The sequence below is a fragment of the Gorilla gorilla genome, chromosome 18 (genome assembly GCF_029281585.2).
Source record: "Gorilla gorilla gorilla isolate KB3781 chromosome 18, NHGRI_mGorGor1-v2.1_pri, whole genome shotgun sequence".
Classification (NCBI taxonomy): domain Eukaryota; kingdom Metazoa; phylum Chordata; class Mammalia; order Primates; family Hominidae; genus Gorilla; species Gorilla gorilla.
In genome coordinates, this window is record NC_073242.2 from 79135372 (window position 1) to 79161509 (window position 26138).

At 43.5% G+C, this 26138-nt stretch overlaps 1 protein-coding gene across 5 annotated transcripts in view; it reads left to right on the forward strand.

Annotated features, from left to right (window-relative positions):
* HEATR3 (HEAT repeat containing 3) overlaps window positions 1–26138 on the forward strand; it is a 40497-nt gene continuing 14359 nt past the window's right edge. For 2 of the 5 annotated variants that reach the window (XR_008672687.1, XM_019012840.4), the window contains exons 1-11: window positions 10–313; window positions 411–583; window positions 2840–2927; window positions 4238–4350; window positions 6666–6775; window positions 9635–9775; window positions 12800–13077; window positions 17983–18073; window positions 18180–18337; window positions 18618–18700; window positions 20263–20399. Coding sequence is in view for 3 of the 5 variants with exons in the window: in XM_019012840.4 (XP_018868385.3) it covers window positions 176–313; window positions 411–583; window positions 2840–2927; window positions 4238–4350; window positions 6666–6775; window positions 9635–9775; window positions 12800–13077; window positions 17983–18073; window positions 18180–18337; window positions 18618–18700; window positions 20263–20399 (1510 nt within the window). In the remaining 2 variants the exon portion in view is untranslated. Of the gene's footprint in view, window positions 314–410; window positions 584–605; window positions 1036–2839; window positions 2928–4237; window positions 4351–6665; window positions 6776–9634; window positions 9776–12799; window positions 13078–17982; window positions 18074–18179; window positions 18338–18617; window positions 18701–20262; window positions 20400–26138 lie in introns of those variants that run through there. The other 3 variants (XR_008672688.2, XM_055366005.2, XM_063700189.1) reach the window with 3 other exon arrangements.

Genomic DNA, 26138 nt, shown 5'->3' on the forward strand with positions numbered 1-26138 from the left:
CCCCAGACCCGGCAGACGACGCGCCGTGCGCCTGCGCACGGATTGCCCATGTGTGCTCCAGCCGTCAGCCAGCCCAGCTGAGCAGCAGCAACGGATCTTGTTAGCGGGGCGGTAGCCTCCACCGCCTGCTGTTGCCCTCCTCTCTCGGTGGTCTGTACGCACAGCGCACGTCACCATGGGCAAGAGCCGGACGAAGCGCTTCAAGCGACCTCAGTTCTCCCCTACGGGCGACTGTCAAGCCGAGGCGGCTGCGGCGGCGAATGGGACCGGAGGCGAGGAGGACGACGGGCCGGCGGCGGAGCTGCTGGAAAAGGTGAGGCGAGGGCTCCGTCGGGCCCGGAGGCGAGACGAGGTTGCCCCGCGCGCGTGCGCATTGCGCTCCTTCTGACCCTTTTCGCTCTCATCCGCAGCTCCAGCACCCGAGCGCCGAGGTCCGCGAGTGCGCCTGCGCAGGGCTGGCCCGGCTGGTGCAGCAGCGGCCGGCACTCCCGGGCCTGGCGCGACGAGACGCCGTGCGCCGCCTCGGGCCGCTGCTGCTAGACCCCAGCCTGGCCGTCAGGGAGACTGCAGCCGGCGCGCTGAGGTGAGCCAGGAAGGGTGCGGGGCGGTGCCCACCGCTGGCCTCCCCCGCGTCTGGGCTGCGGGCGGTCGCAGCGGTCAGCCAGCGCCTTCTGTGTGCCGTCAGGCACTGGCCCGGTCTCCCGTTTGCAGAGATTTGAAGCCAGTCTCCAGGCTCCGGAGAAGCCCAGTATCCCCGAACCACACGCATCTCATCTGTCCACCTGGCTGCTTCACCTGCAGCGTCCACCTGCTCAGGCGTCCTGCCCTCACGCCTTGCGCACGTTTTACACTCTCCAAAAGCCCTCCTTAGGGTCCTTTGCTTGGATGAACTCTTCAGTTCATGTGTCAGGAATCGTTCTAGATGCAGGGGATTTTGAACAGCCAAGACTGTTGAGCAAGATCTGTTGACAGCCAAGATCCCTGTCTTGGCACAAGTCATGTTGATGGGGAGACAGACAGGAAGCTAGTAAAAAGGTAAAACATAATATTAAATAGTGAGAATTGCTGTGGGAAAACGAGATGATGATGAGTTGGGGGTGGGAAGTTTGAATTGGGTGCTCTTGGGCCGGGCGCGGTGGCATACACCTGTAATCCCATTGCTTTGGGAGGCCAAGGAAGGAGGATCACTGAAGGCCAGGAGTCCAAGGCCAACCGGGGCAACATAGCAAGATCCCGTCTCTAGAAAAATTTTAAACAATTAGTCGGGCATGGTGGTGGGTGCCTGTAATCCCAGCTACTCAGAAGGCTGAGGTGGGAGAATCGCTTGAGCCCAGGAGTTCGAGGCTGCAGTGAGCTATGATCACACCACTGGACTCCAGCCTGGGTGATAGAACAAGACCGTGTCTCAAAAAAAAAAAAAAAAAAAGGTGCTCTTTAGATGACTTGTGAACGGAGATCTGCAGGGTGAGAGAGCCAGGAGGCATGGGAAAATAGGGGGAAGAGTATTCCCCACAAAGGGAGCAGCAACAGCAAAGAAGCGAAGCAGCAGGCGGCTTGACGTGGTTAAAGAGCAGAGAGGGTAGGTAGGTGGCTGAGAAGAGCAGGGGTGGGTAATTACAGGAAGTGAGGCTGGAGAGAGGGATGAGCTGTACGATGGTGTAGGGCTGAGGACTTAACTCTAAGCAGGGAAGTGACATGCTGCAACACATTTTGTGAAGGCCACTCTGCTGGTTGTTCAGAGAATGGACTGCAGAGGGGGCAAGAATAGAGGTTAGTATTTGTAGTTCTTACAGCTCTGTCTCTGCTTGTTATTTATATTTCATTCACTGATATAGCAAATATGTATAAAGTGCCAACTGTGTGCCAGACACTGAGCAAGGCTGTGGGCATGGGGTAGTGAGCAAGGCAATGTCCCTCCTTAAGAAATCTTAAAGTGTATTGAGGGAGACAAGCATTAACCAGTTACATAAGTGTATGATTACAATGAATGGTAATGACAAAGGGTGCTAAAAGAGGGTACAAACAAAGGGTTCAGGGAAGAAGACTGAGTGAGTGGTGCTTGAGGTGAGCTCGGAGGGATGAATGGGCATTCACCAGTTGATGGAGGGGGGATAGACGCTCTTCTTCCTTTAGGGAGGAAACAGCATGTGGAAAGCCCTTCCCTTCCTCCCACAGCATACACAGGCTGGGGGATCCTGGCACATTGTGAGGGCATCTTCTGACTATCTCCATATCCTTAGGGACTAGCACAGTGCTGTGCACTCGGAAATCATGTCTTTCCAATTAAAATTTACCCAGGGCTGCTTTAGGGGGTGTCATTCTCAGTAGCCCCACCTTGCTGCCCTTGCAGTTCTCTTTTTATTTTATTTTATTTTTTTAGAAACGGGGTCTCCCGCTGTTGCCCAGGCTGGTCTTGAATTCCTGAGCTCAAGTGATCCTCCCACCTAGGCCTCTCAAAGTGCTGGGATTACAGGTGTGAGCCACAGCACCTAGCCCTGCCCTTGTAGTCTTGATTCCAAGAAAAGATCCCTTCATACATGATGTGATTTATTCACATGAGAAAAGTCTCCCCTCTCCCCTTCTTGTAGCCATGCACCTGTATACTGTCTCAGACCTCAGAACTAAGTTATATGACAGCATCATCTGTTTATATCTTGTAGAACATGGATCAGAACAGATGGAAATCTCTGGATTGGTTCTGCAGCTTATGACAGAAACAATAAGCTATTTCCTCTGGGAAACCTTAAATATGGCTAAAAATAGAAATAAATGTGAGAGGGTAGAAGTGTTCTGTGACATGTGATGTGAAAGTAAAACATGTTTTAAACTTCTTGTGCAGAAATCTCAGTGCTTGTGGAGGTTTTGAAGTTTGTGATGACATGGTGACTAAGGATATCATGACCCCTCTGGTTGCGCTGCTAAAAGAGGTATGCAGTTTTTACGATATCTTGATGGTAGCTTTTGGGATGCAAACTTAGACTTTTTTTAGTACTTTGGTGTTGGTGACTTTGTCTTCTATCTAAACATCTTATGGAAATTTCATTCCTTTTCCTGGAAACACCAATCTGCTCTCATTATTGATACTAATCTCTATTATTTTGTAGCTTTATTTTTATGATAGTTGGAAAAGACTTTCCTGAAACTGTACAGACTCACTCCTTTAGATGTTAAACTTCTTACAATAAAAATAATTAGTATTTAGTCATTGCTTATTTATGTGCCAGGTATTATTTTCATGTTTTCGATATTATATAATTTAATCCTCACAGTATTCTATGAGGCAGGTATTATTCCCATTTTACAGATGACAAAGCCGAGGCACAGACATTAGGAACTTGTGAAGATTACAGTAAGTTCTCATGTTTGATCTCATTCCAGTCTTATTGCATGACATAGTCAAGAGGTTAAGGAGCTCTCTCTCTGGAGTGCCTCTGGTCTGCTATTCTGTACCGATGGGTAATTTTCACTTAAGGCTACATAAAGGATATCCAGTTTTGATGAGAGGCATCAGTCATTTTAGAGCAGTGATTCTCAACTGGGTATGATCTTGCTTCACAGGGCATAACTGGCAATGTCTGGAGACATTGGTTGTTACAGAGCTTGTGGGGTTTGCCACTGGCATCCAGTGGGTAGAGGCCAGGGATGCTGCTAAATATCCCCAGATGCACACGATAGCCCTTCCTTCCCCAACAAAGAATTTTCTGGTGGAGAATTTCAGTAGTACCTGGATTGAGAAGCCCTGCTTTAGAGGGTCTCCTGGGCTGTACTAGAGGGGCTTAAGAGCACCAGCTTTGGAGTCAAATGCTAGGGCCTGAATCCCAGCTTCACCACATGCTAATCTAACACCTTCAGCAGCCTCCCTGTACCTCACTTTCCCATTTGCAGCTGGAGATTGGGGATAATAATAGTTCACCTACCTCATAGGTTTATTGTGAGGATTAAATGACTTGATACATGTAAAATGCTTAGAATAGTACTTTAGAAGGCGCTATGTAATAAACAGAAGGTGCTAGGTAGAAGCTCTTATTTCATCTTTTGTTGCCTTCCTACTGTCTTTTATTACATTTATTAGGTAAAATACTTTGTATTGATTTTGTTCTACTGTTTGTAAGGATTCGACTGGCTTGTTAACCACGGTAATTTCTGATGTCTAGCCTTTGTGTTTCATCACCGTCATTACCCTATTTGTTTAATTCTTCTTAGGAACCAGGGTGCTAATCATGATATTTGGTTACAGTGTAGTGCTGGACTGGATTCAAATGAGATGTCTCTGCAGGAGAAAAAAGATCAGAACAGAAATTCTATTGAGAACATAGCCAATGAGACTGTGAACGTGCTGTGGAATATATGGTAAGATGCCTACCAAACACAGTCTCCTGCTATAGCAGTACCCAGGCTGCTATTCTCTGTTATACTGTGTAGGAATCTCTGTTCCCCTTGGTAGGCCTGTTAATCTGGGATGTTAAGACATGGTAGGGGCCAGACATGGTGGCTCATGCCTGTAATCCCAGCACTTTGGGAGGCCGAGGCGGGTGGATCACTTGAGGTCGGGAGTTTGAGACCAGCCTGGCCAACACTGTGAAACCCGTCTCTACCAAAAATATTAAAAAATTAGCTGAGTGTGGTGGTACATGCCCATAATCCCAGCTACCCGGGAGGCTGAGGCAGGAGAATCGCTTGAACCCTGGAGGCAGAGCTTGCAGTGAGCCAAGATCGTGCCACTGCACTCCAGCCTGGGGGACAGGGCAAAATTCCCATCTCAAAAAAAAAAAAGACTTGGTAGGAGGCAGGATCAAGTGACCTAAGATCAACCCTCCTTCCCAGTCCGTTTTCTTACTGCATCACTACATCTTTTGTTTTACGGCTTTCCTCTCCAGTCATTGCATCTGACAAAAGATAGGAAGAATCATGACCATTAGCACCTGTGGCTCCTCCTTTCCCCCGACTTCTTGTACACCCTGAGCAGAATTTGTCTTTAAGCTGGTCAGTCCCAGATGCAGGTGCAGCTTTGGTTTGGCCTCTAGACTGAGATGGGGACCACAGACCTTGGCTGGTGCTTTTCTTTCTCTTTCCTGGCACTTACTGTCTGAGTGGGAAGTAGATGCCTAAGAAGAGCTCCCTTGGCCCCAGGAGGAAGAAGGCCACTCTCCATTCTGTGATTGTAGTAGTGGTGAGGGTGGAGTGGACTTGCCGCTAGGAATGGAAATGGCTAGAAACACAACCTGGATTTACTTTTTTCTGCCCCATTTTATGTCCCACATTTCTAGCAAGACTCTGTCACAGTTTCTTATCTTCAGTCAGCAGCAATTACAGTGGCTGACCTAAAAGCGCAGATGTTTCTTAGAATACAAGATTAAGTTGGATCCTGAAATGCCTACGTAGCAATCTGACCTTGCCTGTGATTTCATTTTAATGAATGCATTCCACCAGAAATATTAGAGAGATCAGATCTGAGGAAATGGCATTTGAGCAAAAACTGATGGGTGCTGTTTTTCTGTGCACCAGATAACTTTAAGTCATAGAAATTGTTGCATTTGGAAGTTTTTAAAAAATTTCCTTGAAAAGAATCTGAATATATCTCCAAGGTGATTTCTCTTTTCTGAATACCTATGAGCCCTGTCTGTATCACTGAGTTACTATAACTTTTAACATTTTTGTTTCATCATTTATATTTCAAATTATATTTACACACGTATGCCTTGTCTTCCTGACTAGACTGTGGGCTCCTTCGTGCTGCCATAACTAGATAGGTAGGTAGGTAGGTAGATAGACGATATGAAATATTTTTCATTACATAACAGATTTAGTTTAATAATTTAGTCAGCTCTGTTAGCATGTCATGTGTGTATGTTATATGTATGGAGGAAACATGTACAACATGGATATTTCCTCTGGAAACATGGATACAATTATTACAATTAGCCTTGTTAACTCGTATTTAATGATGTGTTTGCTTATTCATAACACTGAAAGCTGAGTCTTTTATTAAAAGGTAGTGTAATTTAAAAAATACTTATTGTAATTTCTCTATTGTAGACTGCAAATTCTGCTTGATGAAATTATAATTGCACTCAAAGACTTGAATAAAATATAATTTTATTTTCCTTTAAATGTGTGTTTTTGTTAATGTTCTAAAATATAGTAGGTTAAAAAAATAAAAAATAAATTTGTGTTTTTGTGTGATAAATATAGAGGCCTTTTATCCTCCTTTAACTTGTTATCATTGTGGTATAGAGGAAAGAAAAAACAGTAGCCTGGACCCAGGGAACCTAGGTACTGGGCCTGGCTCTACCACTAACAAAATGTGTGCTCTTTGATGGGCCACTTTACCACTTGGGGCCTGGGTCTTCACATTTATAAAATGGGGAGTTGAATTAAACGATTTACAAGATCTCTTCCAGCTCTCACTTTCTATAAGGAAACTGGCATCATGGCAAAGAGATTGATGAAAAGGTCCCATTGTGATAGAAATAAAATATAGATAGCCAGTTCTCATGTACAGTGAATGTGAATGCGTGTTAGTTCCTTCATCGATAAAAATGGTGGGTGTTTGATTCCAACTCGTTGGTTTATAAAGCCTCGTTTGTTTTTTTATGGATTGCTATGGTTGATTTCCTACTGTTAAAATGTGAATAGTAAAACTTTTTTTTCCCCCTTCAATTTAGTGAATGCAGTAGTAGAGCAGTGTCTATATTCAACAAAGAAGGGTGTTTGGAGATTGTGTTAAAGTATTTAAGTAGGTTTCCTACCAATGTTGACCTGGCTATTTCAGTAGGTAAGTGAAGAAAAGGTGATGACTTATTAAGAATGTGTAGCCTTATTCAAAAATTTTTATGCAGCTTTGGCGTGTTTATTCCACTGGAGTGATTTTTTGTCTCGTTGTATGTGAATGTGTAGCTCAGCACCTGTTTTTTCTGGGTCTTAAATCTGTGATTAATATTAATTCTTTACCTACTCATTCAGTTTTTCTGCTTTTGACTCTGAAAGGGAGAAAGGTAATTATGTGAGGATATGTGGTTTCTAGCCTGTTTCCATTCTTAGCAGCCTTTATTAATTCTTGAAGTTTTCCTCTCCATTTACTAAGAAACAGTAACGCACAACTACCAGGCCTTTAAGCCAGTTAATTGGAATCTAAACTTACTTAAATGTATTGTGCTACTATCTCATACTTCCAGCAGAAAACTGACGGCCTGAGTTTTGTTGAGAGAAAAAGAGGAAAAGAAATGATTGAAATTCCACTTAGGCCTTCGTGCCTTCCATGAGACAGGGAAGGCAAAGTCCAGCAACTTCAGTGGCCTTGGCTGCCTCGCCTTCTCTTTATTGGGCTGGGGAACCACTGGGGACCCTCAGCTCAGTGGCAGGAGGCAGAAGTCAGAGCATAGGCAACTCAGCAGAATTCTGGGTGGGAGTGGAGAAACAATTGAGGGAGAGCATTTCTTTTCTACCGATCATTACGGCGGGCATCCAGCTGTCCCTTTGTGGAACTGCATTTCTCCTGGGGAGGAAGAAGTGTATTCCCCTGACTACTGTTTCTCTTGACTCTAATGGATATTTTTAAGAGAACAGAATTGAGGGAAAATAGTAGAATAAATACTACTGAGAAAATTTTAAAAATCATTTCTCCAAATGGAATCTTGGTGGGGCTGGAGAGTTATGAGTAAATGGGGATTTTAAAAATGATTCAGCCATTTTTAGGAAATTGATAGGTGACTTAATCTCAGAGGACAGTTTTTGTTACAATAAGAGAACTTCAGGAAAGTTAGTTCATACCTTTTACAAGAAAAATCACTTCTATTTTTGTGCCTTTAGTCTTACAGATTTATTTCTGTTTTTAGTTTTTCTTCCCCTTAATAAGCATTTTTGAAATGGATTAGAATAGTCATTTTGCATTGTATAATAGTGTTTTCCTTCTCCATGTAGCTAGATTAATGATTTTTTTAAATACATTATTACTTTTGCTTCTAAAGTCAAGCAATGCTTACATATAGTAAAATGAACTTATAAGATTCCATCCCATGTATTCATATAACTTTTTTTGAACCTGTATGGTAGCAATCATGGCTGTTGGCTAAAGTAAATTTAATTAGTTTCTTAATGACAAAGATACTACATTTGGATATATGTACAGAAACGCATATATGTGGATTTCTATATAAATGTATTGTCAACCACAGCAGTAGCATGCATTTTGAGTAATTTTGATGGGCATGATTTAATATTTTACACATCTCTTAATTTGCTCATACTTTTATATAAACTACTTTTTTTCTTAAAGAGCTATTGCTCCGCCAGAAATAACCCTAACTTTGAAGGTCATGATAAATTTAAAGGAAGCCAGACGTCCCAAAACCTAGGGCTGTTTGCTACTGGTCCTTGATAAGTACATAAATTGAGGGTAAAATTTTTTTTTTTTTTTTTGAGATGGAGTCTCAGCTCTGTCACCCAGGCTGGAGTGCAGTGGCGCAATCTCGACTTACTACAACCTCCGCCTCCCAGGTTCAAGCTATCCTCTTGCCTCAGCCTCCCAAGTAGCTGGGATTACAGGCGTGCATCACCATGCCTAGCTAATTTTTGTGTTTTTAGTAGAGATGGGGTTTTGCCATGCTGGCCAGGCTGGTCTGCAACTCCTGACCTCAAGTGATCCTCCTGCCTCAGCTCCCAAAGTGCTGGGATTACGGGCATGAGCCACCGCACCCAGCCTGAGGATAAACTTTTATAAACATTTATAGTAACGACATTGCCGCATTTAAGAGTCTTTTTAGGCCGGGCGTGGTAGCTCACACCTGTAATCCCAGCACTTTGGGAGGCTGAGGCGGGCGGATCACGAGGTCAGGAGATCGAGACCATCCTGGCTGACAAGGTGAAACCCCATCTCTACTACAAATACAAAAAATTAGCCAAGCATGGTGGCGGGTGCCTGTAGTCCCAGCTACTCGGGAGGCTGAGGCAGGGTGTGAACCCAGGAGGCGGAGCTTGCAGTGAGCCAAGATTGTGCCGCTGCACTCCAGCCTGGGCGACAGAGCGAGACTCCATCTCAAAAAAAAAAAAAAAAAAAAAAGAGTCTTTTTAATTGTATTTTGTAAAAAGTGTAGATCTGGCTGGGCATGGTGGCTCATGCCTGTCATCCCAGCACTTTGAAGGGCCGAAACGGACAGATCACTTGAGACCAGGAGTTCCAGACCAGCCTGGCTTTCATGGTGAAACCCTGTCTCCACTAAAAATGTAGAAATTAGCCAGGCATCGTGGTGCACACCTTTAATTCCAGTTACCTGAGAGACTGAGGCACAGGAATCGTTTGAACCTGGGAGGCAGAGGTTGTAGTGAGCTGAGATGCGCCACTGCACTCCAGCCTGGGTGACAGAGCAAGACTGTCTCAAAAAAAAAAAAAAAAAAAGTATAGATCTGTACAGGATTAGAAATTTAAAAAGAAAAGAAACATGATCTTTTCCAGCACTGATAGTTTGGGAAGCCTCATTTGCGCATATCACCCTGAGATAAAGCATATATATTTTGCAAAACCTACATGTGTCTAATGAAGTGGTAATGATACAATGTTTTACTGATGAGTTATACTGGTGTAAATTATCCAAAGCAGAATTCATTTGTTTCTAAATATTTATTTTTTGCCTCCTAGCATATTGTTTGCAGACAGTGACTGAGGATAACCCAGAGCTGCTGAAGTCTTTCAGTGCTACAGCATTGAACATGCTGGAATCAGCACTGCTTTCTCCTGTCAGTTCCATGGAATCCCTTCTATTGAAGACATTGGTAGCAGGTAAAATTTAGCCTTACGGCATAGTGTATTGTTTTAGTAGCTTTTGGTATGGATGCGGTGGGGGCAAAATTTAGTCATTCATTTCAACACATTAGGTCTTCTGTGCTTTTATCTGTTCTGAAAATTTTAATATCTGAGAAGAGACCCTTACTTCAAGCAGTTGTCTATAGTTGTAAATCCTTGTAGAATAGATTTGTTTCGAATTTAACAAACTACTGTTAACCTGATAAAGAGATGCTGTTGTCAGGATCCCCACTTATTTATGAACCAGTGATTTCAGAAATTGACCACTTAGTTTTCCGTAAGTTTTTTTTTTTTTAACCACCAACTCTTTTCTCTGCAGAATGTCTGAATACAGAAGTAAGAAATTATCTGAAGGTCTGTTTAGTATGTACTTTATTTAGTTTATGTATTTATTTTCTTCTTGCCCTTTGGTCTTGCAGAGATAATTTATGTTGAGAGATTTTTTTTTTTACTTTTTTTATTTTTTATTGTTTTGAGATGGAGTCTGGCTCTCTCACCCAGGCTGGAGTGCGGTGGCTGGCTCTGCAACCTCACCTCCCAGGTTCAAGTGATTCTCATGCCTCAGCCTCCCAAGTAGCTGGAATTACAAGCGTGCGCCACCACGCTCAGCTAATTTCTGTATTTTTGGTAGAGACGGGGTTTTATCATGTTGGCCAGGCTGGTCTTGAGCTCGGGACCTCAGGTGATTTGCCCACCTTGACCTCCTAAAGTGCTGGGATTACAGGTATGAGCCACTGCGCCTGGCGTGTTTATTTTAATAGTGGTAAAATACACATGAAATTTACCGTCTTAATCGTTTTGGGTTTTTTTGAGACAGAGTCCTCCTCTGTTGCCCAGGCAGGAGTGCTGTGGTGCGATCTTGGCTCACTGCAGCCTCCACCTCCTGGGCTCAAGTGATCTTCCCATCTCAGCCTTCCAAGTAGCTGGGACTACAGGTGCATGCCACCAGGACCAGTTAATTTTTTTTTTTTTTGAGACGGACTCTTGCTCTGTCACCCAGGCTGGAACGCAGTGGTGCGAGCTCAGCTTACTGCAATCTCTGCCTCCTGAGTTCAAGTGATCCTCCTGCCTCAGTCTCCTGAATAGCTGGCATTACAGGCACCCACCACCACACCTGGCTAATTTTTTTTTTTTTTTTTTTTTGGAGACTGAGTCTCGCTCTGCCGCCCAGGCTGGAATGCAGTGGTGCGATCTCCACTCACTGCAAGCTCCGCTTCCCAGGTTCACGCCATTCTCCTGCCTCAGCCTCACGAGTAGCTGGGACTACAGGTGCCTGCCACCACGCCCAGCTAATTTTTTGTATTTTTTTTTTTAGTAAAGACGGGGTTTCACTGTGTTAGCCAGGATGGTCTTGATCTCCTGACCTCGTGATCTGCCCGCCTTGGCCTCCCAAAGTGCTGGGATCACAGGCGTGAGCCACCACGCCTGGCCTAATTTTTTTATTTTTTTAATAGAGACGAGGTTTCACCATGTTGACCAGGCTGGTCTCAAACTCCTGACCTAAAGTGATTGGCCCATCTCGACCTCCCTGTGCTGGGATTACAGGCGTGAGCCACAGTCCCCAGCCGCAGTTTATTTTTTGTATTTTTTTTTGTAGAGATGGCATCTCACCATGTTCCCTAGGCTGGTGTCAAACTCCTGAGCTCTTGTAATCTGCCCACCTTGGCCTCCCAAAGTGCTGGAATTACAGGCGTGAGCCACAGCACCCAGCCTTTAATTGTTTTTAAATGTATACTTTAGTGGTGTAAAGTACATTCAGATTGTTGCGCAGTAAAAATCCAGAACTCTTTTTCATCTTGCAAAACTGAAACTGTACCCTTTAAACACAATTTTTCCCATTTCCCCTTCCCCCAGCTGCTGTCAGCCACCATTCCTTGACTCCTCTAAACACCTCATAGAAGTGGAATCATACAGAATTTGTCTTTCCGTGACTGGCTTATTTCTTTTTGCACCGTGGCCTCAAGGTTCATCCATTTTGTAGCATGTGTCAGAAATTCCTTCCTTTTTAATGCTGAACAATATTGCCTTATAGGTATTATACCACATTTTGTTGATCTCTTCATCTGTTGATGGACACTTGGGTTACTTCTACAACTTGGATATTGTGAATATGGCTGCTGTGAAAATGGATGTATTTTTTTTTTTTTTTTTTTTTGAAACAGAGTCTTGCTCTGTCACCCAGGCTGGAGTGCAGTGGCAAGATCTCGGCTCACTGCAACCTCTGCCTCCTGGGTTCAAGTGATTCTCATGCCTCAGCCTCCCAAGTAGCTGGGATTACAAGCGCCCACCACCACACCTGGCTGATTTTTGTATTTTTAGTAGAGATGAGGTTTCACCATGTTGCCCAGGCTTGTCTCGAACTCCTGACCTCAAGTGATCCTCCCACCTTGGCCTCCCAAAGTGTTGGGATTACAGGGTGAGCCGCCGCACCTGGCAAAAATGAATGTAATCTGTTCAAGTCCCTGCTTTCAGTTCTTTTGGGTTTATAGTCAGGAGGTGTTTTTATTTTTGTAGTAACTTAAAAAAAAATTACTCTGACTACTTAATGATAGCTCCTGTTCTTTTTTGATAATCAAAAAATTAAGAACCTACTCTCATGTTTATATGTCAGACCGACCTTGGAATTTTAGTACATTCCATTTCACTCTTGGAATATAAGAAGCTGCTGAGGAGAGCAGCTTAGGTTACAATGAAAGAAAGTGATGCCACTCACTTTGTCATTTTAAAAGAAACTTGATCAGTGTTCTCTGGGTCTGCTGATAATGCAGTGTATCAGAGAAAGGCATTGTGTGCCAAGGAAGGGAGATGATTGTGCAGGGTTATAACTAAGGGCACTGCCTCAGTGCAGAACTCATTGATATTTAATAAATAATGAACAAAGGCAGTAGGGCTGAGATTTTTTGAAATTACACTGGCCTTAAAAGCTCCAGTCTTGTGAAAACTTAAACTTAGTAAAATATTTCACAGGCGTTTCTTATCCTCATGCTTGTTTTTTCCCAGGCACAATTTGGAATCTAAAGGACATTATTCCATGCAAGAGTCAAGCAGAAATCATAAATGCCTTACTAAAGATCTTATCTGAAGTTTTGGGAATGGATGCTGGTGAAATGGTTATTCAAATGAAAGAGGCTGAAACGCAAAGGTTAAAAACTGCTGCAGAGGCTGAGGAAATATTAGAGAACACTAATGGGGATGATTTGATTGAAGATGATGAAATGGAAGGAATTTCTCATAAAAGAAGAGTCAGAAGGAAAACTTTCATTTCAGATTTACTTCCGGTAAGTCAGGTTGCTGTTCTCAAATATGGATTAATACAGCTGTTTTTTTTCCAGCAGTTATCCTTGGCTTTGCAGAAAAATGTTATAGCAAAATTAGCTATAAAGTGCGTTTTGGTAAAAATGAGTCGTATTTTCCTGTTGATTCTCTTTATGTCATTAAAAATCTCCTAAAGGGGGAAAAAAATCTCTTGTCTAAAGTGAATGTTTTATATGCAGGAGAAGGTTTCAGAGATGGGATAGACCTATCCTTTTGGAACACTTTAGAAATAGATGATCATCTTCGTAACTCTTGCATCTCCCCACTTCTGTTACATACTGTCTGCCAGACTGTCTTCAAACTATAGGAATTTGTACTTTGCCTGAATTGTCCCTTGCATTCTTGCCTCTTATTTTAGTATGTAGCCTTATCAAGGTGGCAAACCAAACCTTCATTTATCCACTACTGATCCAAAGAGGTTGGGTGCCTGTGAGATGAATGATGGTTTGTAGTTTTCTTGGAGTCGGTGATGGTGGCATTCTTGTGCTGGTGGTGTGATATTGCAGTAAAGGGGAACAATCTTGGGTGCAGGAAGCATTTCAGCTGACACAGTCTGCAGAGAGAGAAAGTTCTCCCAAAGTGTTTTGGGAGAACACTTTGTTAAGGAGGAGAGCAAATAGGAAGACAGGGGCACAGTGAGTGAGGCTTTATTCATTCAGGTTCACATTTACTGTGCTCCTAATGTATGCCAGGCACTGTGCTAGACGCTGGTGATAAAAAGATGATTAAGATGTAATTTCCAGCCTTCAGGAACTTCCTCCATGTTGGGAAGACAGACACATAAAACCATGGCTTTAAGGCCTATGTTGAGAACAGTGCCGTGGCCATGCACAGATTTCTAAGAAAATAGTATCTGTGGAGTAAGCCCTTGTGACTCAGCCCCTGTGGGAGAGCTAAGGAAGAGGCTGCCAGAGAGAGCCGTTTAGACAGAACACCTGGGGCGTCATAAAGGAGGGGGTGAGAAAAAGCAGGTTGGTGTTTGGAGAGATCACTCAGGCAGCTGGAGGAAGGGAGAGCACAGGGGCCTGGCAGCAGGAGGACCAGTCAGGAGGCTGCCGAAGGACGATGAAGGCTGAGTTGGAAGGAGGCAGTCATGTCCTCTCATGCTTACCTGTGTTCGTGATGTCTCGGGAAGCGTAAATTGATGGTGTTTCAAAGAAATCAAAATGTGGATAGAACCACTTTTCCCCTCATATGAGCAAACTGTGGGTGCAAACCACTGTGTTAAGTGCTGGGACAAATAACAGAAATGGGAAGGCCACCCTGAACTTGAGTTGCTCACAGATTTTTTTTTTTTTTTTTGAGACAGTTTTGCTTTTGTTGCCCAAACTGCAGTGCAATGGCGTGATCTCGGCTCGCTGCAACCTCCTCCTCCCAGGTTCGAGCAATTCTCCTGCCTTAGCCTCCCAAGTAGCTGGGATTACAGGCATGTGTCACCACACCTGGCCAACTTGGCATTTTTAGTAGAGATGGGGTTTCTCCATGTTGGTCAGGCTGGTCTCAAACTCCCGACCTCAGGTGTCTGCCCACCTTGGCCTCCCAAAGTGCTGGGATTACAGGGGTAAGCCACTGCACCCAGCCTAGATCTTTTTATTTTATTACTATTGGTTTATTTTGAGACGAGATCTCACTATGCTGCCTGGTCTCAAGCGATCTTCCCACCTCGGCCTCTCAAAGTGCTGGGATTATAGGCGTGCACCATGGTACCCAACCTGTTTCATACCTGTGCATGGAAAGAGGGGATGTGATAAATCAGGGCTTATGGGGTCATTTTCAGCTGTGGGCACCATCCTACTCAGGTTTCTGTTGATCCTATCTGATATACTGTGTTTGAAGGATCTGAAATCCCTTGCTGGGAATGAGAGAATGGCATTCTTGTGTGATTGTCCCCACCTCCAGCCTTGCTTCCAAGGACCTTCTACAGGGAGTAAGGTTGGGGGTGAGACCCAAGTCTAACAAGGTTTAGATAGAAGTGCCACTGTTGAAAAATGATTGATATTTAACTGATATGTAGAAATTTATTTTCTAATTACTTTTATTTTGGTGCTTATAAAAATGCAGTGTTTTCTTATAGTAAAAACTGGCTTTTTAAAGTCTTCTGGCCAGGTGTGGTGGCTCACGCCTATAATCCTAGCACCTTGGGAGGCTGAGGTGGGCAAATTGCCTGAGTCCAGGAGTTCAAGACCAGCTTGACCAACATGGTGAAACCCCATCTCTACTAAAAATACAAAAATTAGCTAGGTGTGGTGGCATGTGCCTGTAGTCCCAGCCACTCAACTTGGAAGGCTGAGGCACAAGAATCACTTGAATCTGGGAGGTGGAGTTTGCAGTGAGTCAAGATCGCGCCCCTGCACTCCAGCCTGGGCAACTGAGTGAGACTCTGTTTCAGAAAAATAAAACTAAATACAAATAGAAATAAAGTCTTCCTTAAGATTGTAGTGGTGGGTGGTGGTGGGGCGGGGGGTAGAGGAGAAAAAAAAGAAGAAAAGGAGAATAAAGTGTTCTTAACATAACTGACTAGACTGGATGATTAACATGCTAGTCGGTCAGCCAGCCAGTGTTTAAGTGCCAGTAGGATGCCAGGAACACAAATTATATTCAGCTGTGGTCTTCCACACTATCCAGTGTCTTCTGCAGCACTCCTTTAGAATCAAAACTGCATCATTTAACTTAAGAAGGTATAACCACAAAGATATAAAGGAAGAGCAGTTCAACCCAAGTTGGTTTTTTTGTGGGGGCACATGCAAAAGTAGAGTACTCTCTGCCCAGCTTCTACAGTTACCAGTTTTCAAAGTCTGGTCTATTTGATTTCATCTGGTTCCCGTCACGCTGTCTTTTCTGTACTGATTATCTTGAAGCAAATCTCAGATGTCATAACATTTCATCTAAATTGGTTCTTTATGTCAGCTTGATAGCAGTAAGAAGCAGAGAAAAGTTCTGAGCAAGAGAGTTACATAAAGAGGTGGAGCTTAATTTCAGAGTTCCTTTTAAGCCAGATCTTCGGCTGGGCATGGTGGCTCACGCCTGTAATCCCAGCACTTGGGGAGGCCAGGGTGGGTGGATCACTTGAGGCCAGGAGTTCAAGACCTGCCTGGCCAATATGGTGAAACCCTGTCTCTACTAAAAAGGCAAAAAATTAGCCGAGAATGGTGGTGCATGCTTGTAGTTCCAGCTACTCGGGAGGCTGAGACATGAGAATCGCTTGAACCCAGGAGGTGGAGATTGCAGTGAGCCGAGATCATGCCACTGCACTCCAGCCTGAGTGACAGAGCAAGACTCTGTCTCCAAAAAAAAGAATAAAAAAGAATAAGCCAGACCTTCATATATTTTAAGTGGATGAGAGCCCAGCAGCAACATGTCTTGTTTAGCTTTGAATCTCCTCTAATAAATGTATATTTAGTTGAATTAGCACACACACAAAGCAAATAGAAATGATTTTTATATAGGTTCTTGCTACCAATAAGTAGAATTCAAATTTAGGGATCCCTGAGCTACATCTATTGAATTAGCAATTTGCTTTTTTTTTTTTAAGAATATGCTTAGAAGTTACAGTTAAATTGTTGCACAAAGAAGCCACTGGGGCTGGACATGGTGCTCATGCCTGTAATCTCAACACTTTGGGAGGCTGAGGTGGGAGGATTACTTGAGGTCAGGATTTCAAGACCAGCTTGGGCAATATACTGAGACCCCATCTCTCAAAAAAAAAAAAAAAAAAAAAAAGGTAAATTTTTTTTCTTTTTCTTTTTTTTTTTTGAGATGGAGTCTCACTCTGTTGCGCAATGGTACAATCTCGGCTCACTGCAACCTCTGCCTCCTGGGTTCAAGGGATTCTCCTGCCTTAGCCTCCCAAGTAGCTGGGATTACAGGCATGCACCGCCATGCCTGGCTAAGACCTTGTCTCTACAAAAATTAAAAAAATTAGCCAGGCATGGTGGCATGCACCTGTAGCCCTAGCTACTCAGAGGCTGCGGCAAGAGGATTGCTTGAGTCCAGGAATTTGAGGCTGCAGTGAGCTATGAATGTGCCACTGCACTCCAGCCTAGGCAACAGAGTGAGACTCTGTCTCTAAGGGGGAAAAAAAAAGACAATTGAAAACTGAAGTTTGGAAATATTCAAATAGTAAAATATACATTATTTTTAGCTCATGTACTGTTTTGGAATATCAGTATGGTTATTTCACTTTTCATAGACAATTTGATAATTAAGGTTATATAAATTTATATTACCCATTTTAAGAAATGTTGGTTGATAATGTTAAGTTTAAGTTGGCGTTATATATTTTCAGAGAAAAAAAAAGCTTCCTTCTTTCTTTAGTCTTAGAGAAATGCTTTATTATAGTCTTTAAAGAAAGGCAGGAAGCAAGTCTGTCTGCTCCATAGCAAGTTCTGCAGGTCACATAAGGGCTCATTAGTAGTGTGTGTTAGCGCAGCCATTCCAAGAAAGACATCTAAGCTAAGCATCTAAAAGCAGGTTTGGTGTTTCTAAGTGCCTGGTGTCTGAAATGAACTCTTGTTTAAATCTTAGTATGCCCAGCCACTTCTTGACACAGTAGATAAGTTTCAGGGTGAATTCTGTTCAGAATTCCTGAATATTTGTCTGTTCTCTCCAGCTAACTAAGTGACGCTTGGGGAATAGCCATGCAGATAGATGGAAACCCAGTTAACGGGGGCATGCTCCACTGTACCAAGAGGAATTATAATGCTCGTTTGTACTTCTGGCACTTCATGACTTTTCTTTTACCTACCCCATTCCCCGTGTGCTCTATTCCAAGTGCAAAAATCTTCTAGTAGGCTTTCACTAAGGAAATTCCCCGAAAACATTTTCCCAACCATTGAGAGTTGGTCATTTACTTTTTTTTTTTTTTTAAGCCCACTGACAAGGAACTGAGAGAGACTATAGCATTGCTGACAGCCCAACAGACTGCTCTGGAAATTATTGTCAACATGTGCTGCAATGAAGGTTTGTTAACATTTACATTTAGACATTTTCCCCCTGAGCCGAGAGGGAAACTCCCGTGGAGATTTTCTTAACTATTCCAGTTCTGCGTGGTTTGCCCGCTTCCCAGATCCCTCTGATGACGAATGGGAAGAGCTTTCTAGCAGTGATGAAAGTGATGCATTTATGGAGAATTCCTTCAGTGAGTGCGGGGGACAGCTGTTTTCTCCCCTCTGCCTCTCCCATGAGGTTCACACGGCTCTCACCAACTACCTCATCCCAAAGAAGGTAATCCATTTTCATTCTAGGCTTACCGTGGAGCATGGGAAAGGCTTAAAGCAAGGTATTCATTTTGTGTACAAAAGAAGCAAGCTCACACTTCCAGGTTGTAGATGGTGGTAAGATCTGAGACAAAGCTGAGCCTAACAGTACTGGAAATAGGCGAAAAGGTCATTCTATATGAAGCCTAACCATTTCACTTAGGAGTAATATATTGGAATTATGTAAGGGAATCATGTGTTAAATGACTACTCTTTAACCTTTGCTTTACTGCCTCTTTTAAATCTAGATTTTTGAGAAAACTGCCTTTCCAAACAGCATTGCAGTTGACCTATGTTCTAGCAACCCTACTTGGAAACCTTTGATTAGAAAGTAAGAACTCTTCTGCTTTCAAAAACATTTGTCATTATTTTATTTTATGAAATGATGGGCTATTAAATAGAAGGTGCTGACTCCCCCTAGGACCCAGAAGTTTTGTTCCTGGGTATATATACCAGAAAAATATGTGCCCACATGCCCTAGAATACATGTATATGAGAGTGTTCATAGCAGTGTGTGTCACAGTTGCCCCAACCCATAAACAAACATGTTGTCCATCACAGTTAGAATGGTAAGTAAATTTTGACAAAATCACGCAGTACAATACATGCAGCAGTAAAAGGGATCTGAATTAGAGCTACTCACAACTCGGATGGAACTTACATTGTTGAACCAAAAAAGCAAGACATAAAAGAATACACACACTGTGATTCAGTTTTTACAAAGTTGAGAAACAGGCAACATTGAACTATTTTGTTCAGGGATGCATACCTTGGTGATAAACCTATTAAAAAAAAAAGAGGCAAGGAAATGTTTACCATAGAAGTCTGTATGGTGCTTACCTGTAGGTGTCAGGGAGGTGGGATATTATATGGAAGAGATACAGGGGCTTTCAGGGTCCAGCAGTGTTAATTTCTTTCCCAGGTGCATGGGTTTTGGCTTCATAGACTGTTTGTTAAACTCTCTATGTATGTTGTGTACTTAACCGTATATATGTCACATTTCACAATTAAAAATAATTTTAGGCTGGGCATGGTGGCTCACACCTATAATCCCAGGACTCTGGGAGGCCAAGGTAGGAGGATCACTTGAGGCCAGGAGTTTGAAACCAGCCTGGGCAGCATAGCAAGACCCCGTCTCTACAAAGAAAAAAAAAATACAAAAACTAGCCTGGCATAGTGGCACTCAGCTGTAGTCCTAGCTACTCAGGAGGCTGACGTGGGAGGATTGCTTGAGCTCAGCAGTCTAAGGCTGTAGTGAGCTATGATGGTGACACTGTACTCCAGCCTGGGAAACAGAATGAGACCCTGTCTGAAGAAAATTATAATTTTAAGGATGCTACCCTACATAGAAATTTTTCTAAAACATATTCCTCGTGACTCATGAATGAGTTGTGTATCAGAGGCCGTGAATATTCAAGCAGTTTGATTTGGCAGATTAACAGTTCACCTTATAATTCTAGCACTTTGGAAGGTACAGGCAGGAGGATTGTTTGAGGCCAAGAGTTCCAGAGCAGCCTGGGCAACATAGCAAGACCCCTGTCTACAAAAAATAAAAAACTTAGCCAGGTGTGGTTGCATGCACATGTAATCCTGCTCCTTAGGAGGCTGAGGCAGGAGGATCACTTGTGCTCAGGAGGTTGAGGCTACAGCGAGCTGTGATCACACCACTGCACTCCAGCCTGGGCAACAAAGCAAGACCCTGTCTAAAAAATGATGATAAATTTTAGAAAACGCAAAAAACAGTTCACCTTGTGATTCTTTGCTAACTGCCATAGATCCCTTGTATTTACAGATATTTCCAGTCAGAACGTGAAGCTTAGGCTAAAAGTTAATACTGAATTCTGATGGGCAACTTCTGGAGAATCAGATGGCATTGTTTCACTTCCTTTCCAGAATGAACACTATTCAGTGCAGAGCCCTCTTCTGTCTCCAGAGTCTTGTGTCCCTCCTGGATGTGGAGCATCTGGGAGGAGCCGCAGCCCTTCAGACGCTTGCACAGCATCTGTCACAGCTGCTTTTTTCTCAACCAGGTATTTAGACTTTATTGCGAAAGACTACGCAGACGGAACAGAATTTCGAAGGGGCAGGAATTTGGATTTTGTAAATGTATATTGTTTGTCATCCAATGTGCAGAAACCTTTCCCAGACACAGGAATCATGTATTTATAGTTGCCAGGGGGTATAGAGTCAAAACGAGGTATGCAAGCAGCTCCTGGGCTTATAATTTCCTTTTTTGTTAAAATTGTTTGCATCCAGTTATATCAGGCCAGTCAAGGCTGTATCATAAATATCATAAAGGCCTCATTAAGGTATTTGGATAATTCTCAGCCAAGCACGGTGGCTCATGCCTGTAGTCCCGGCACTTTGGGAGGCCGAGGCGGGAGGATCACCTCAGGTCAGGAGTTGGAGACCAGCCTGGCCAACATGATGAAACCCCTCTACTAAAATACAAAACTTTAACAGGGCGTGGTGGTGGATGCCTGTAATCCCAGCTACTCGGGAGGCTGAGGCAGGAGAATCGCTTGAACCCAGGAGGTGGGGATTGCAGTGATCTGAGGTTGTGCCATTGCACTCCAGCCTGGGCAACAAGAGCAAAACTCCATCTCAAAATAATAATAATAATAATAATTGAGTAATTTTCTATTATTTTCTTCCCAGTTATAAGCATTTAAGTTTGATTAATATATGTATGTAGTACAGAATTCAAAAGTTATTAGAGGACAGAAACTGGAAAGCCTCCCTCCTTTCTCCCACACCCAGTTCCTCTCCCAGAGTCAAGTTACTGTTGCACCAGTTACTTGTGTATCCTTCCAGAGAGATTCTCCATGTATAAGAGAGTGTGTGTATGCGGGCATGCGTGCGTGTGTGTAAGGCAAATGGTAGAATACCATCCACACAATTCTGCACCTTGCCATCATCTAACATGTATCTTTCTTCAAACACCTTTGCATGGTAGGAGCTAATTCTCTAAGTTACAGGTCTCTGATACGGATTAATTTCATATGCACACAAAGATCTATAGAGATACAAGAGTTAAATATTCTTTTAAATGACCTAGCTGTAGGTTTCACTTGAAGGGAAAAAAAAAAAAACAACTAGCTGTACAAAGTCCAATGCATGTTCTTCTAACAGATTTTCATAGTTCCTCATAGTAAAATCTTATTTAACTTGACCACATTAAACTATAGGAGCTCAAACCAAACAAAAACAGTAGAGACTGAGAGAGAAGAACAAGTGGTGTTTTCTATACTGAAGGAAAACTCTCCACATTACTCCACCCAGTATCCATTGCTGGAGCGAGGGTAGCCTGGGAGGTGGGAATCTGCCCCTCTCTCTCAGCTGCTGAGGTTCCAGGTGTCTTTCAGGATTTTTTGAGGGTAAACGTGAAGATATTTGCTTCTATACCAACTTAAGGGTAAACGTGAAGATATTTGCTTTCTACACTGGCAAATAAGATAATTCCATTGTGTTATATTCAGTGTATTCTTCATATATTTTATCCTCCTTTTCAGACACAACATTAAGTCCAAGAATTGCACTCTTAAAAGATCAGGCCAGGTGCGGTGGCTCACGCCTGTAATCCCAGCACTTTGGGAGGCCGAGGCGGGTGGATCACCTGAGGTTGGGAGTTCGAGACCAGCCTGGCCAACATGGTGAAACCCTGTCTCTACTAAAAATACAAAAATTAGCCAGGCGTGGTGGCGGGCACCTGTAATCCCAGCTACTCGGGAGGCTGAGGCAGGAGAATCACTTGAACCCAGGAGGCAGAGGTTGTGGTGAGCCAAGATCGCGCCATTGGACTCCAGCCTGGGCAACAAGAGTGAAACTCCGTTTCAAAAAAAATCAAAAGAGAGTCACTTTTAACTAAATACGAGTTTTTGTGTCAACATCCATTCAAATGTTGGTCCCCAGTTCTTTAGACATCTGTTTTACATTCCGTCAAGTTCCTAAGAGGTGCTGTGTGTTTAATGGTACATGTTTTTCAAGTTCTAAATTAATCTTTAAAAATTAAGTAATTAAATATTCAGAAACCCATATGTGGTTACTGAGCTGTCTCTGCCACCCTCTCAACATTGATCAGTTAACAGGTGTACCTTTCAAGTACTCCCTGGCTGTGCATACATTGGCTGGAATGATCCCATGAAAGCTGTGCCCAGCCATGCCCAGGACAGGATATAGTCAGGATATGGGCAGTGCTAGTCCCATTTCCATTCCAGGGCAAGACGGGACAAGCACTGGAGTACAGAGGCGGCTCATCAGTGTGAGCAGACCAGATGATGGCTGTAGCTTTGTATTTGTCTCCCAGCCTCCTCCTAAACCTGGAAGAGATCTGGATGGTAAATGGGGAGGGGACTTTCCCCAACTTTTGCAAGCATTCTGGCTCCCATCAGCCCAGCAAGATGTCCTGTAGGGTGGGAGTGAGAGGGCTGCTGTTGCTCATGCCCACCCCCACCCATTCCCCTGGGTAGAGGCAGGGGGCAGAGCCAGGCAGGGAGTCCACAGCCAGGGTCCCAGGTGAGCAGGACCCCAAGTCTTTCACTGCTTCCAAGCCCTACCTAAGCTCTAGGTAACCCTGGCAGCCCTGGTTCCACAAGCTGCCATCTCTCAGCTCTGGGCCATTTCTCACTGAGAGTCTTGTCCAGGTACCCCCGGTCCCATCCCCAGGCAGCACACAGAGGTTATTTCACTTGACACAAACTCCCTATGTGCCTGTGCTATAGTGAAAGCACTCAGGTATGTTTCTCCTGGTTCTGCTGGTTATTTGTGGTCACTGAGGCCAGCACATTTATTAACTGCAAAGATCACAGGAAAACCGCCCCAAGCTGAGTCCTGGAGAAATAATGGAAAGTTTCTGAATTGTGGGAAAATATAACTAAGCACTTTGATTTTAAATAAATTCCCATTTCATGTCTATTCTTGACATCATCTTTTTTTTTTTAAGGTTCAGGAATGTGACATGCTGCTAGGTTAAGAATGCTTTTGTGTATCCTGAGGGTCTTGATGTTATTTGTAGAAATCGCCTACCACACGTTACTGTCACAACAGTAATTTTGAAAATGTATTCACCTAATGACATGTGCTCAGTTACTTCCAGGGATTGGTAGTCTGAATTGGCCTTGCCTATGTAATGGGTTTGGATGGTTACTGCTGGGGGAAGAGGGCCATTACAATACCTCTGGGCTGTCCAGCTTGCTTGGGGCCCATACTCGTATCCCATCTGTGGCCTTCGTATCACCTAATATTGGCATTCGGAGAAATGGAGAATCAAAATGACTTGAAAAGTAATGTCATTGTTATTTATTTTGGAGTAACAGAATATTTTCTTATCAGAATGAATTTGATAAAGGATAATCGCTTATATTTGGAGATTATATTCTTTTTTTTTCTTTTATTTGAGATGGAGTCTTACTCTGTTGCCCAGGCTGGAGTACAGTAGCACGATCTTGGCTCACTGCAATTTCTGCCCCCCAAGTTCAAGCAATTCTCCTGTCTCAGCCTCCCAAGTAGCTGGGATTACAGGTGCCTGCCAATGCGCCCGGCTGATTTTTGTATTTTTGTAGAGATGGGTTTCACCATGTTGGTCAGGCTGGTCTTGAACTCCTGACCTTGTGATCCACCCGCCTCGACCTCCCAAAGTGCTGGGATTACAGGCATGAGCCACCGCGCCCGTCCTAGAGATGATATTCTAATACAGTCCTTCTAAGCATTTGGGATTTATTAATAATGTAATCCTATGGGTTCTATATGGATAGTGGGAATTGTTACAAGATAGTTTAGTGGGGGCTGGCCACGGTGGCTCACACCTGAAGTCCCAGCACTTTGGGAGCTGAATTGGGAGGATCACATGAGCCCAAGAGTTTAAGACCAGCCTGGGCAACATAGTGATACCCTGTCTCCACCAAAAAGGTTTTTTAATTAGCCAGGAGTGGTAGCTTGCTTGCGCCTGTGGTCCCAAGGAAGCTGAAGTGGGAGGATTGCTTGAGCCCAGGAGGTCAAGGCTGCAATGGGCTATGATTGTGCTACTGTACTCCAGCCTGGGCAACAGAGTGAGACTCTTATCTCAATTAAAAAAAAAAAAAAAAAAAGGAGAATTTAGTGTGGAGAATGGGGCTAAAGATCTCTGCTGTTTTGTGTTATGGTTGAGAGTTAAAGGTATGATTGTTCTACTGCTCTAACTTGTTTTAATTTTAATGCTAAGTACAGTTCTGAATACAGTAGTTATAACATTTGTGATACTCTGTATATACCTACATTTATGTTTGTGTCTGATATCAGAGATAAAAGGAGCACATTTTTAGTACAATCTGGTCCTTACATTCAAAAGCACTAATTTCTTTGTCTCCTTCATTAAAAGCTATTGGTTTTCAAAACATCAATGCGTTTTTTAGCAATGTTGTATTTCATATTGGGTCAGTCTGTCATTCGGCTCTATTACATGAGTTCCGAAATCGTTTAGGATTCTCTGTTTTTCCAGATTTTGAGAATCAGAACGTTCTTTTTTAGTTATAATTAAAATGGTAGTATCCCATTCTGGGATATATTTTCCATTCCATATCAGAATATTGAAAATTCAGGCTGGGTGGCCGGGCGCGGTGGCTCACGCCTGTAATCCCAGCACTTTGATAGGCCAAGGCAGTTGGATCACCTGAGGTCAGGAGTTTGAGACCAGCCTGACCAATATGGTGAAATCCCGTCTCCACTAAAAATACGAAAATTAGCTGGGCATGGTGGTGTGTGCCTGTAGTCCAGCTACTTGGGAGGCTGAGACAGGAGAACTCCTTGAACCCGGGCGGTGAAGATTGCAGTGAGCCAAGATCGCACCACTGCACTCCAGCCTGGGTGACAGAGCAAGACTCTGTCTCAAAAAACAAATTAATTAATTAAAAATAAGAAAAAAAATTCAGGCTGGGAGTGGTGGTTCACACCTGTAATCCCAGCACTTTGGGAGGCCAAGGTGGGCAGATCACCTGAGGTCAGGAGTTCAAGACCAGCCTAGCAAACATGGTGAAACCCCATATCTACTAAAAATACAAAAATTAGCCGGGCGTGATGGTGCACGCCTGTAATCCCAGCTACTTGGGAGGCTGAGGCAGGAGAATCACTTGAACCCGGGAGGCGGAGGTTGCAGTGAGCCCAGATCTTGCCACTGCACTCCAGCCTGAGCGACAGAGTGAGACTCCGTCTAAAAAAAATAATAATAATAAAAAAATTTTAAATCAGTCTGAAAAATTCACCTGAGTATAATTACTTGTGGGTTGATGATGTACCTACATTTAGACATGCTACAAATTCTTAAATATTGTTCAAAGTTGGCTGGGCGCGGTGGCTCACGCCTGTAATCCCAGCATTCTGGAGGGCCGAGGCGGGCAGATCATGAGGTCAGGAGATCGAGACCCTGGCTAACATGGTGAAACCCCGTCTCTACTAAAAATGCAAAAAAAAATTAGCCAAGCATGGTGGCGGGCACCTGTAGTCCCAGCTACTCGGGAGGCTGAGGCAGGAGAATGGCATGAACCTGGGAGGTGGAGCTTGCAGTGAGCCAAGATCGCACCACTGCACTCCAGCCTGGGCAACAGAGCGAGACTCTGTCTCAAAAAAAAAAAAAAAAATATCGTTCAAAGTTGTTGAGAGTAAAGACATTGAATCACCTCTCTGTGTGCAATTCATAAATCTATAAATTCATAATTTTATAGGGCTATACCTAGAGTTTTAATCATATATACACTTCACAGTCAATATGGTGACTTTTTGAAGTTTAATAGCAACAA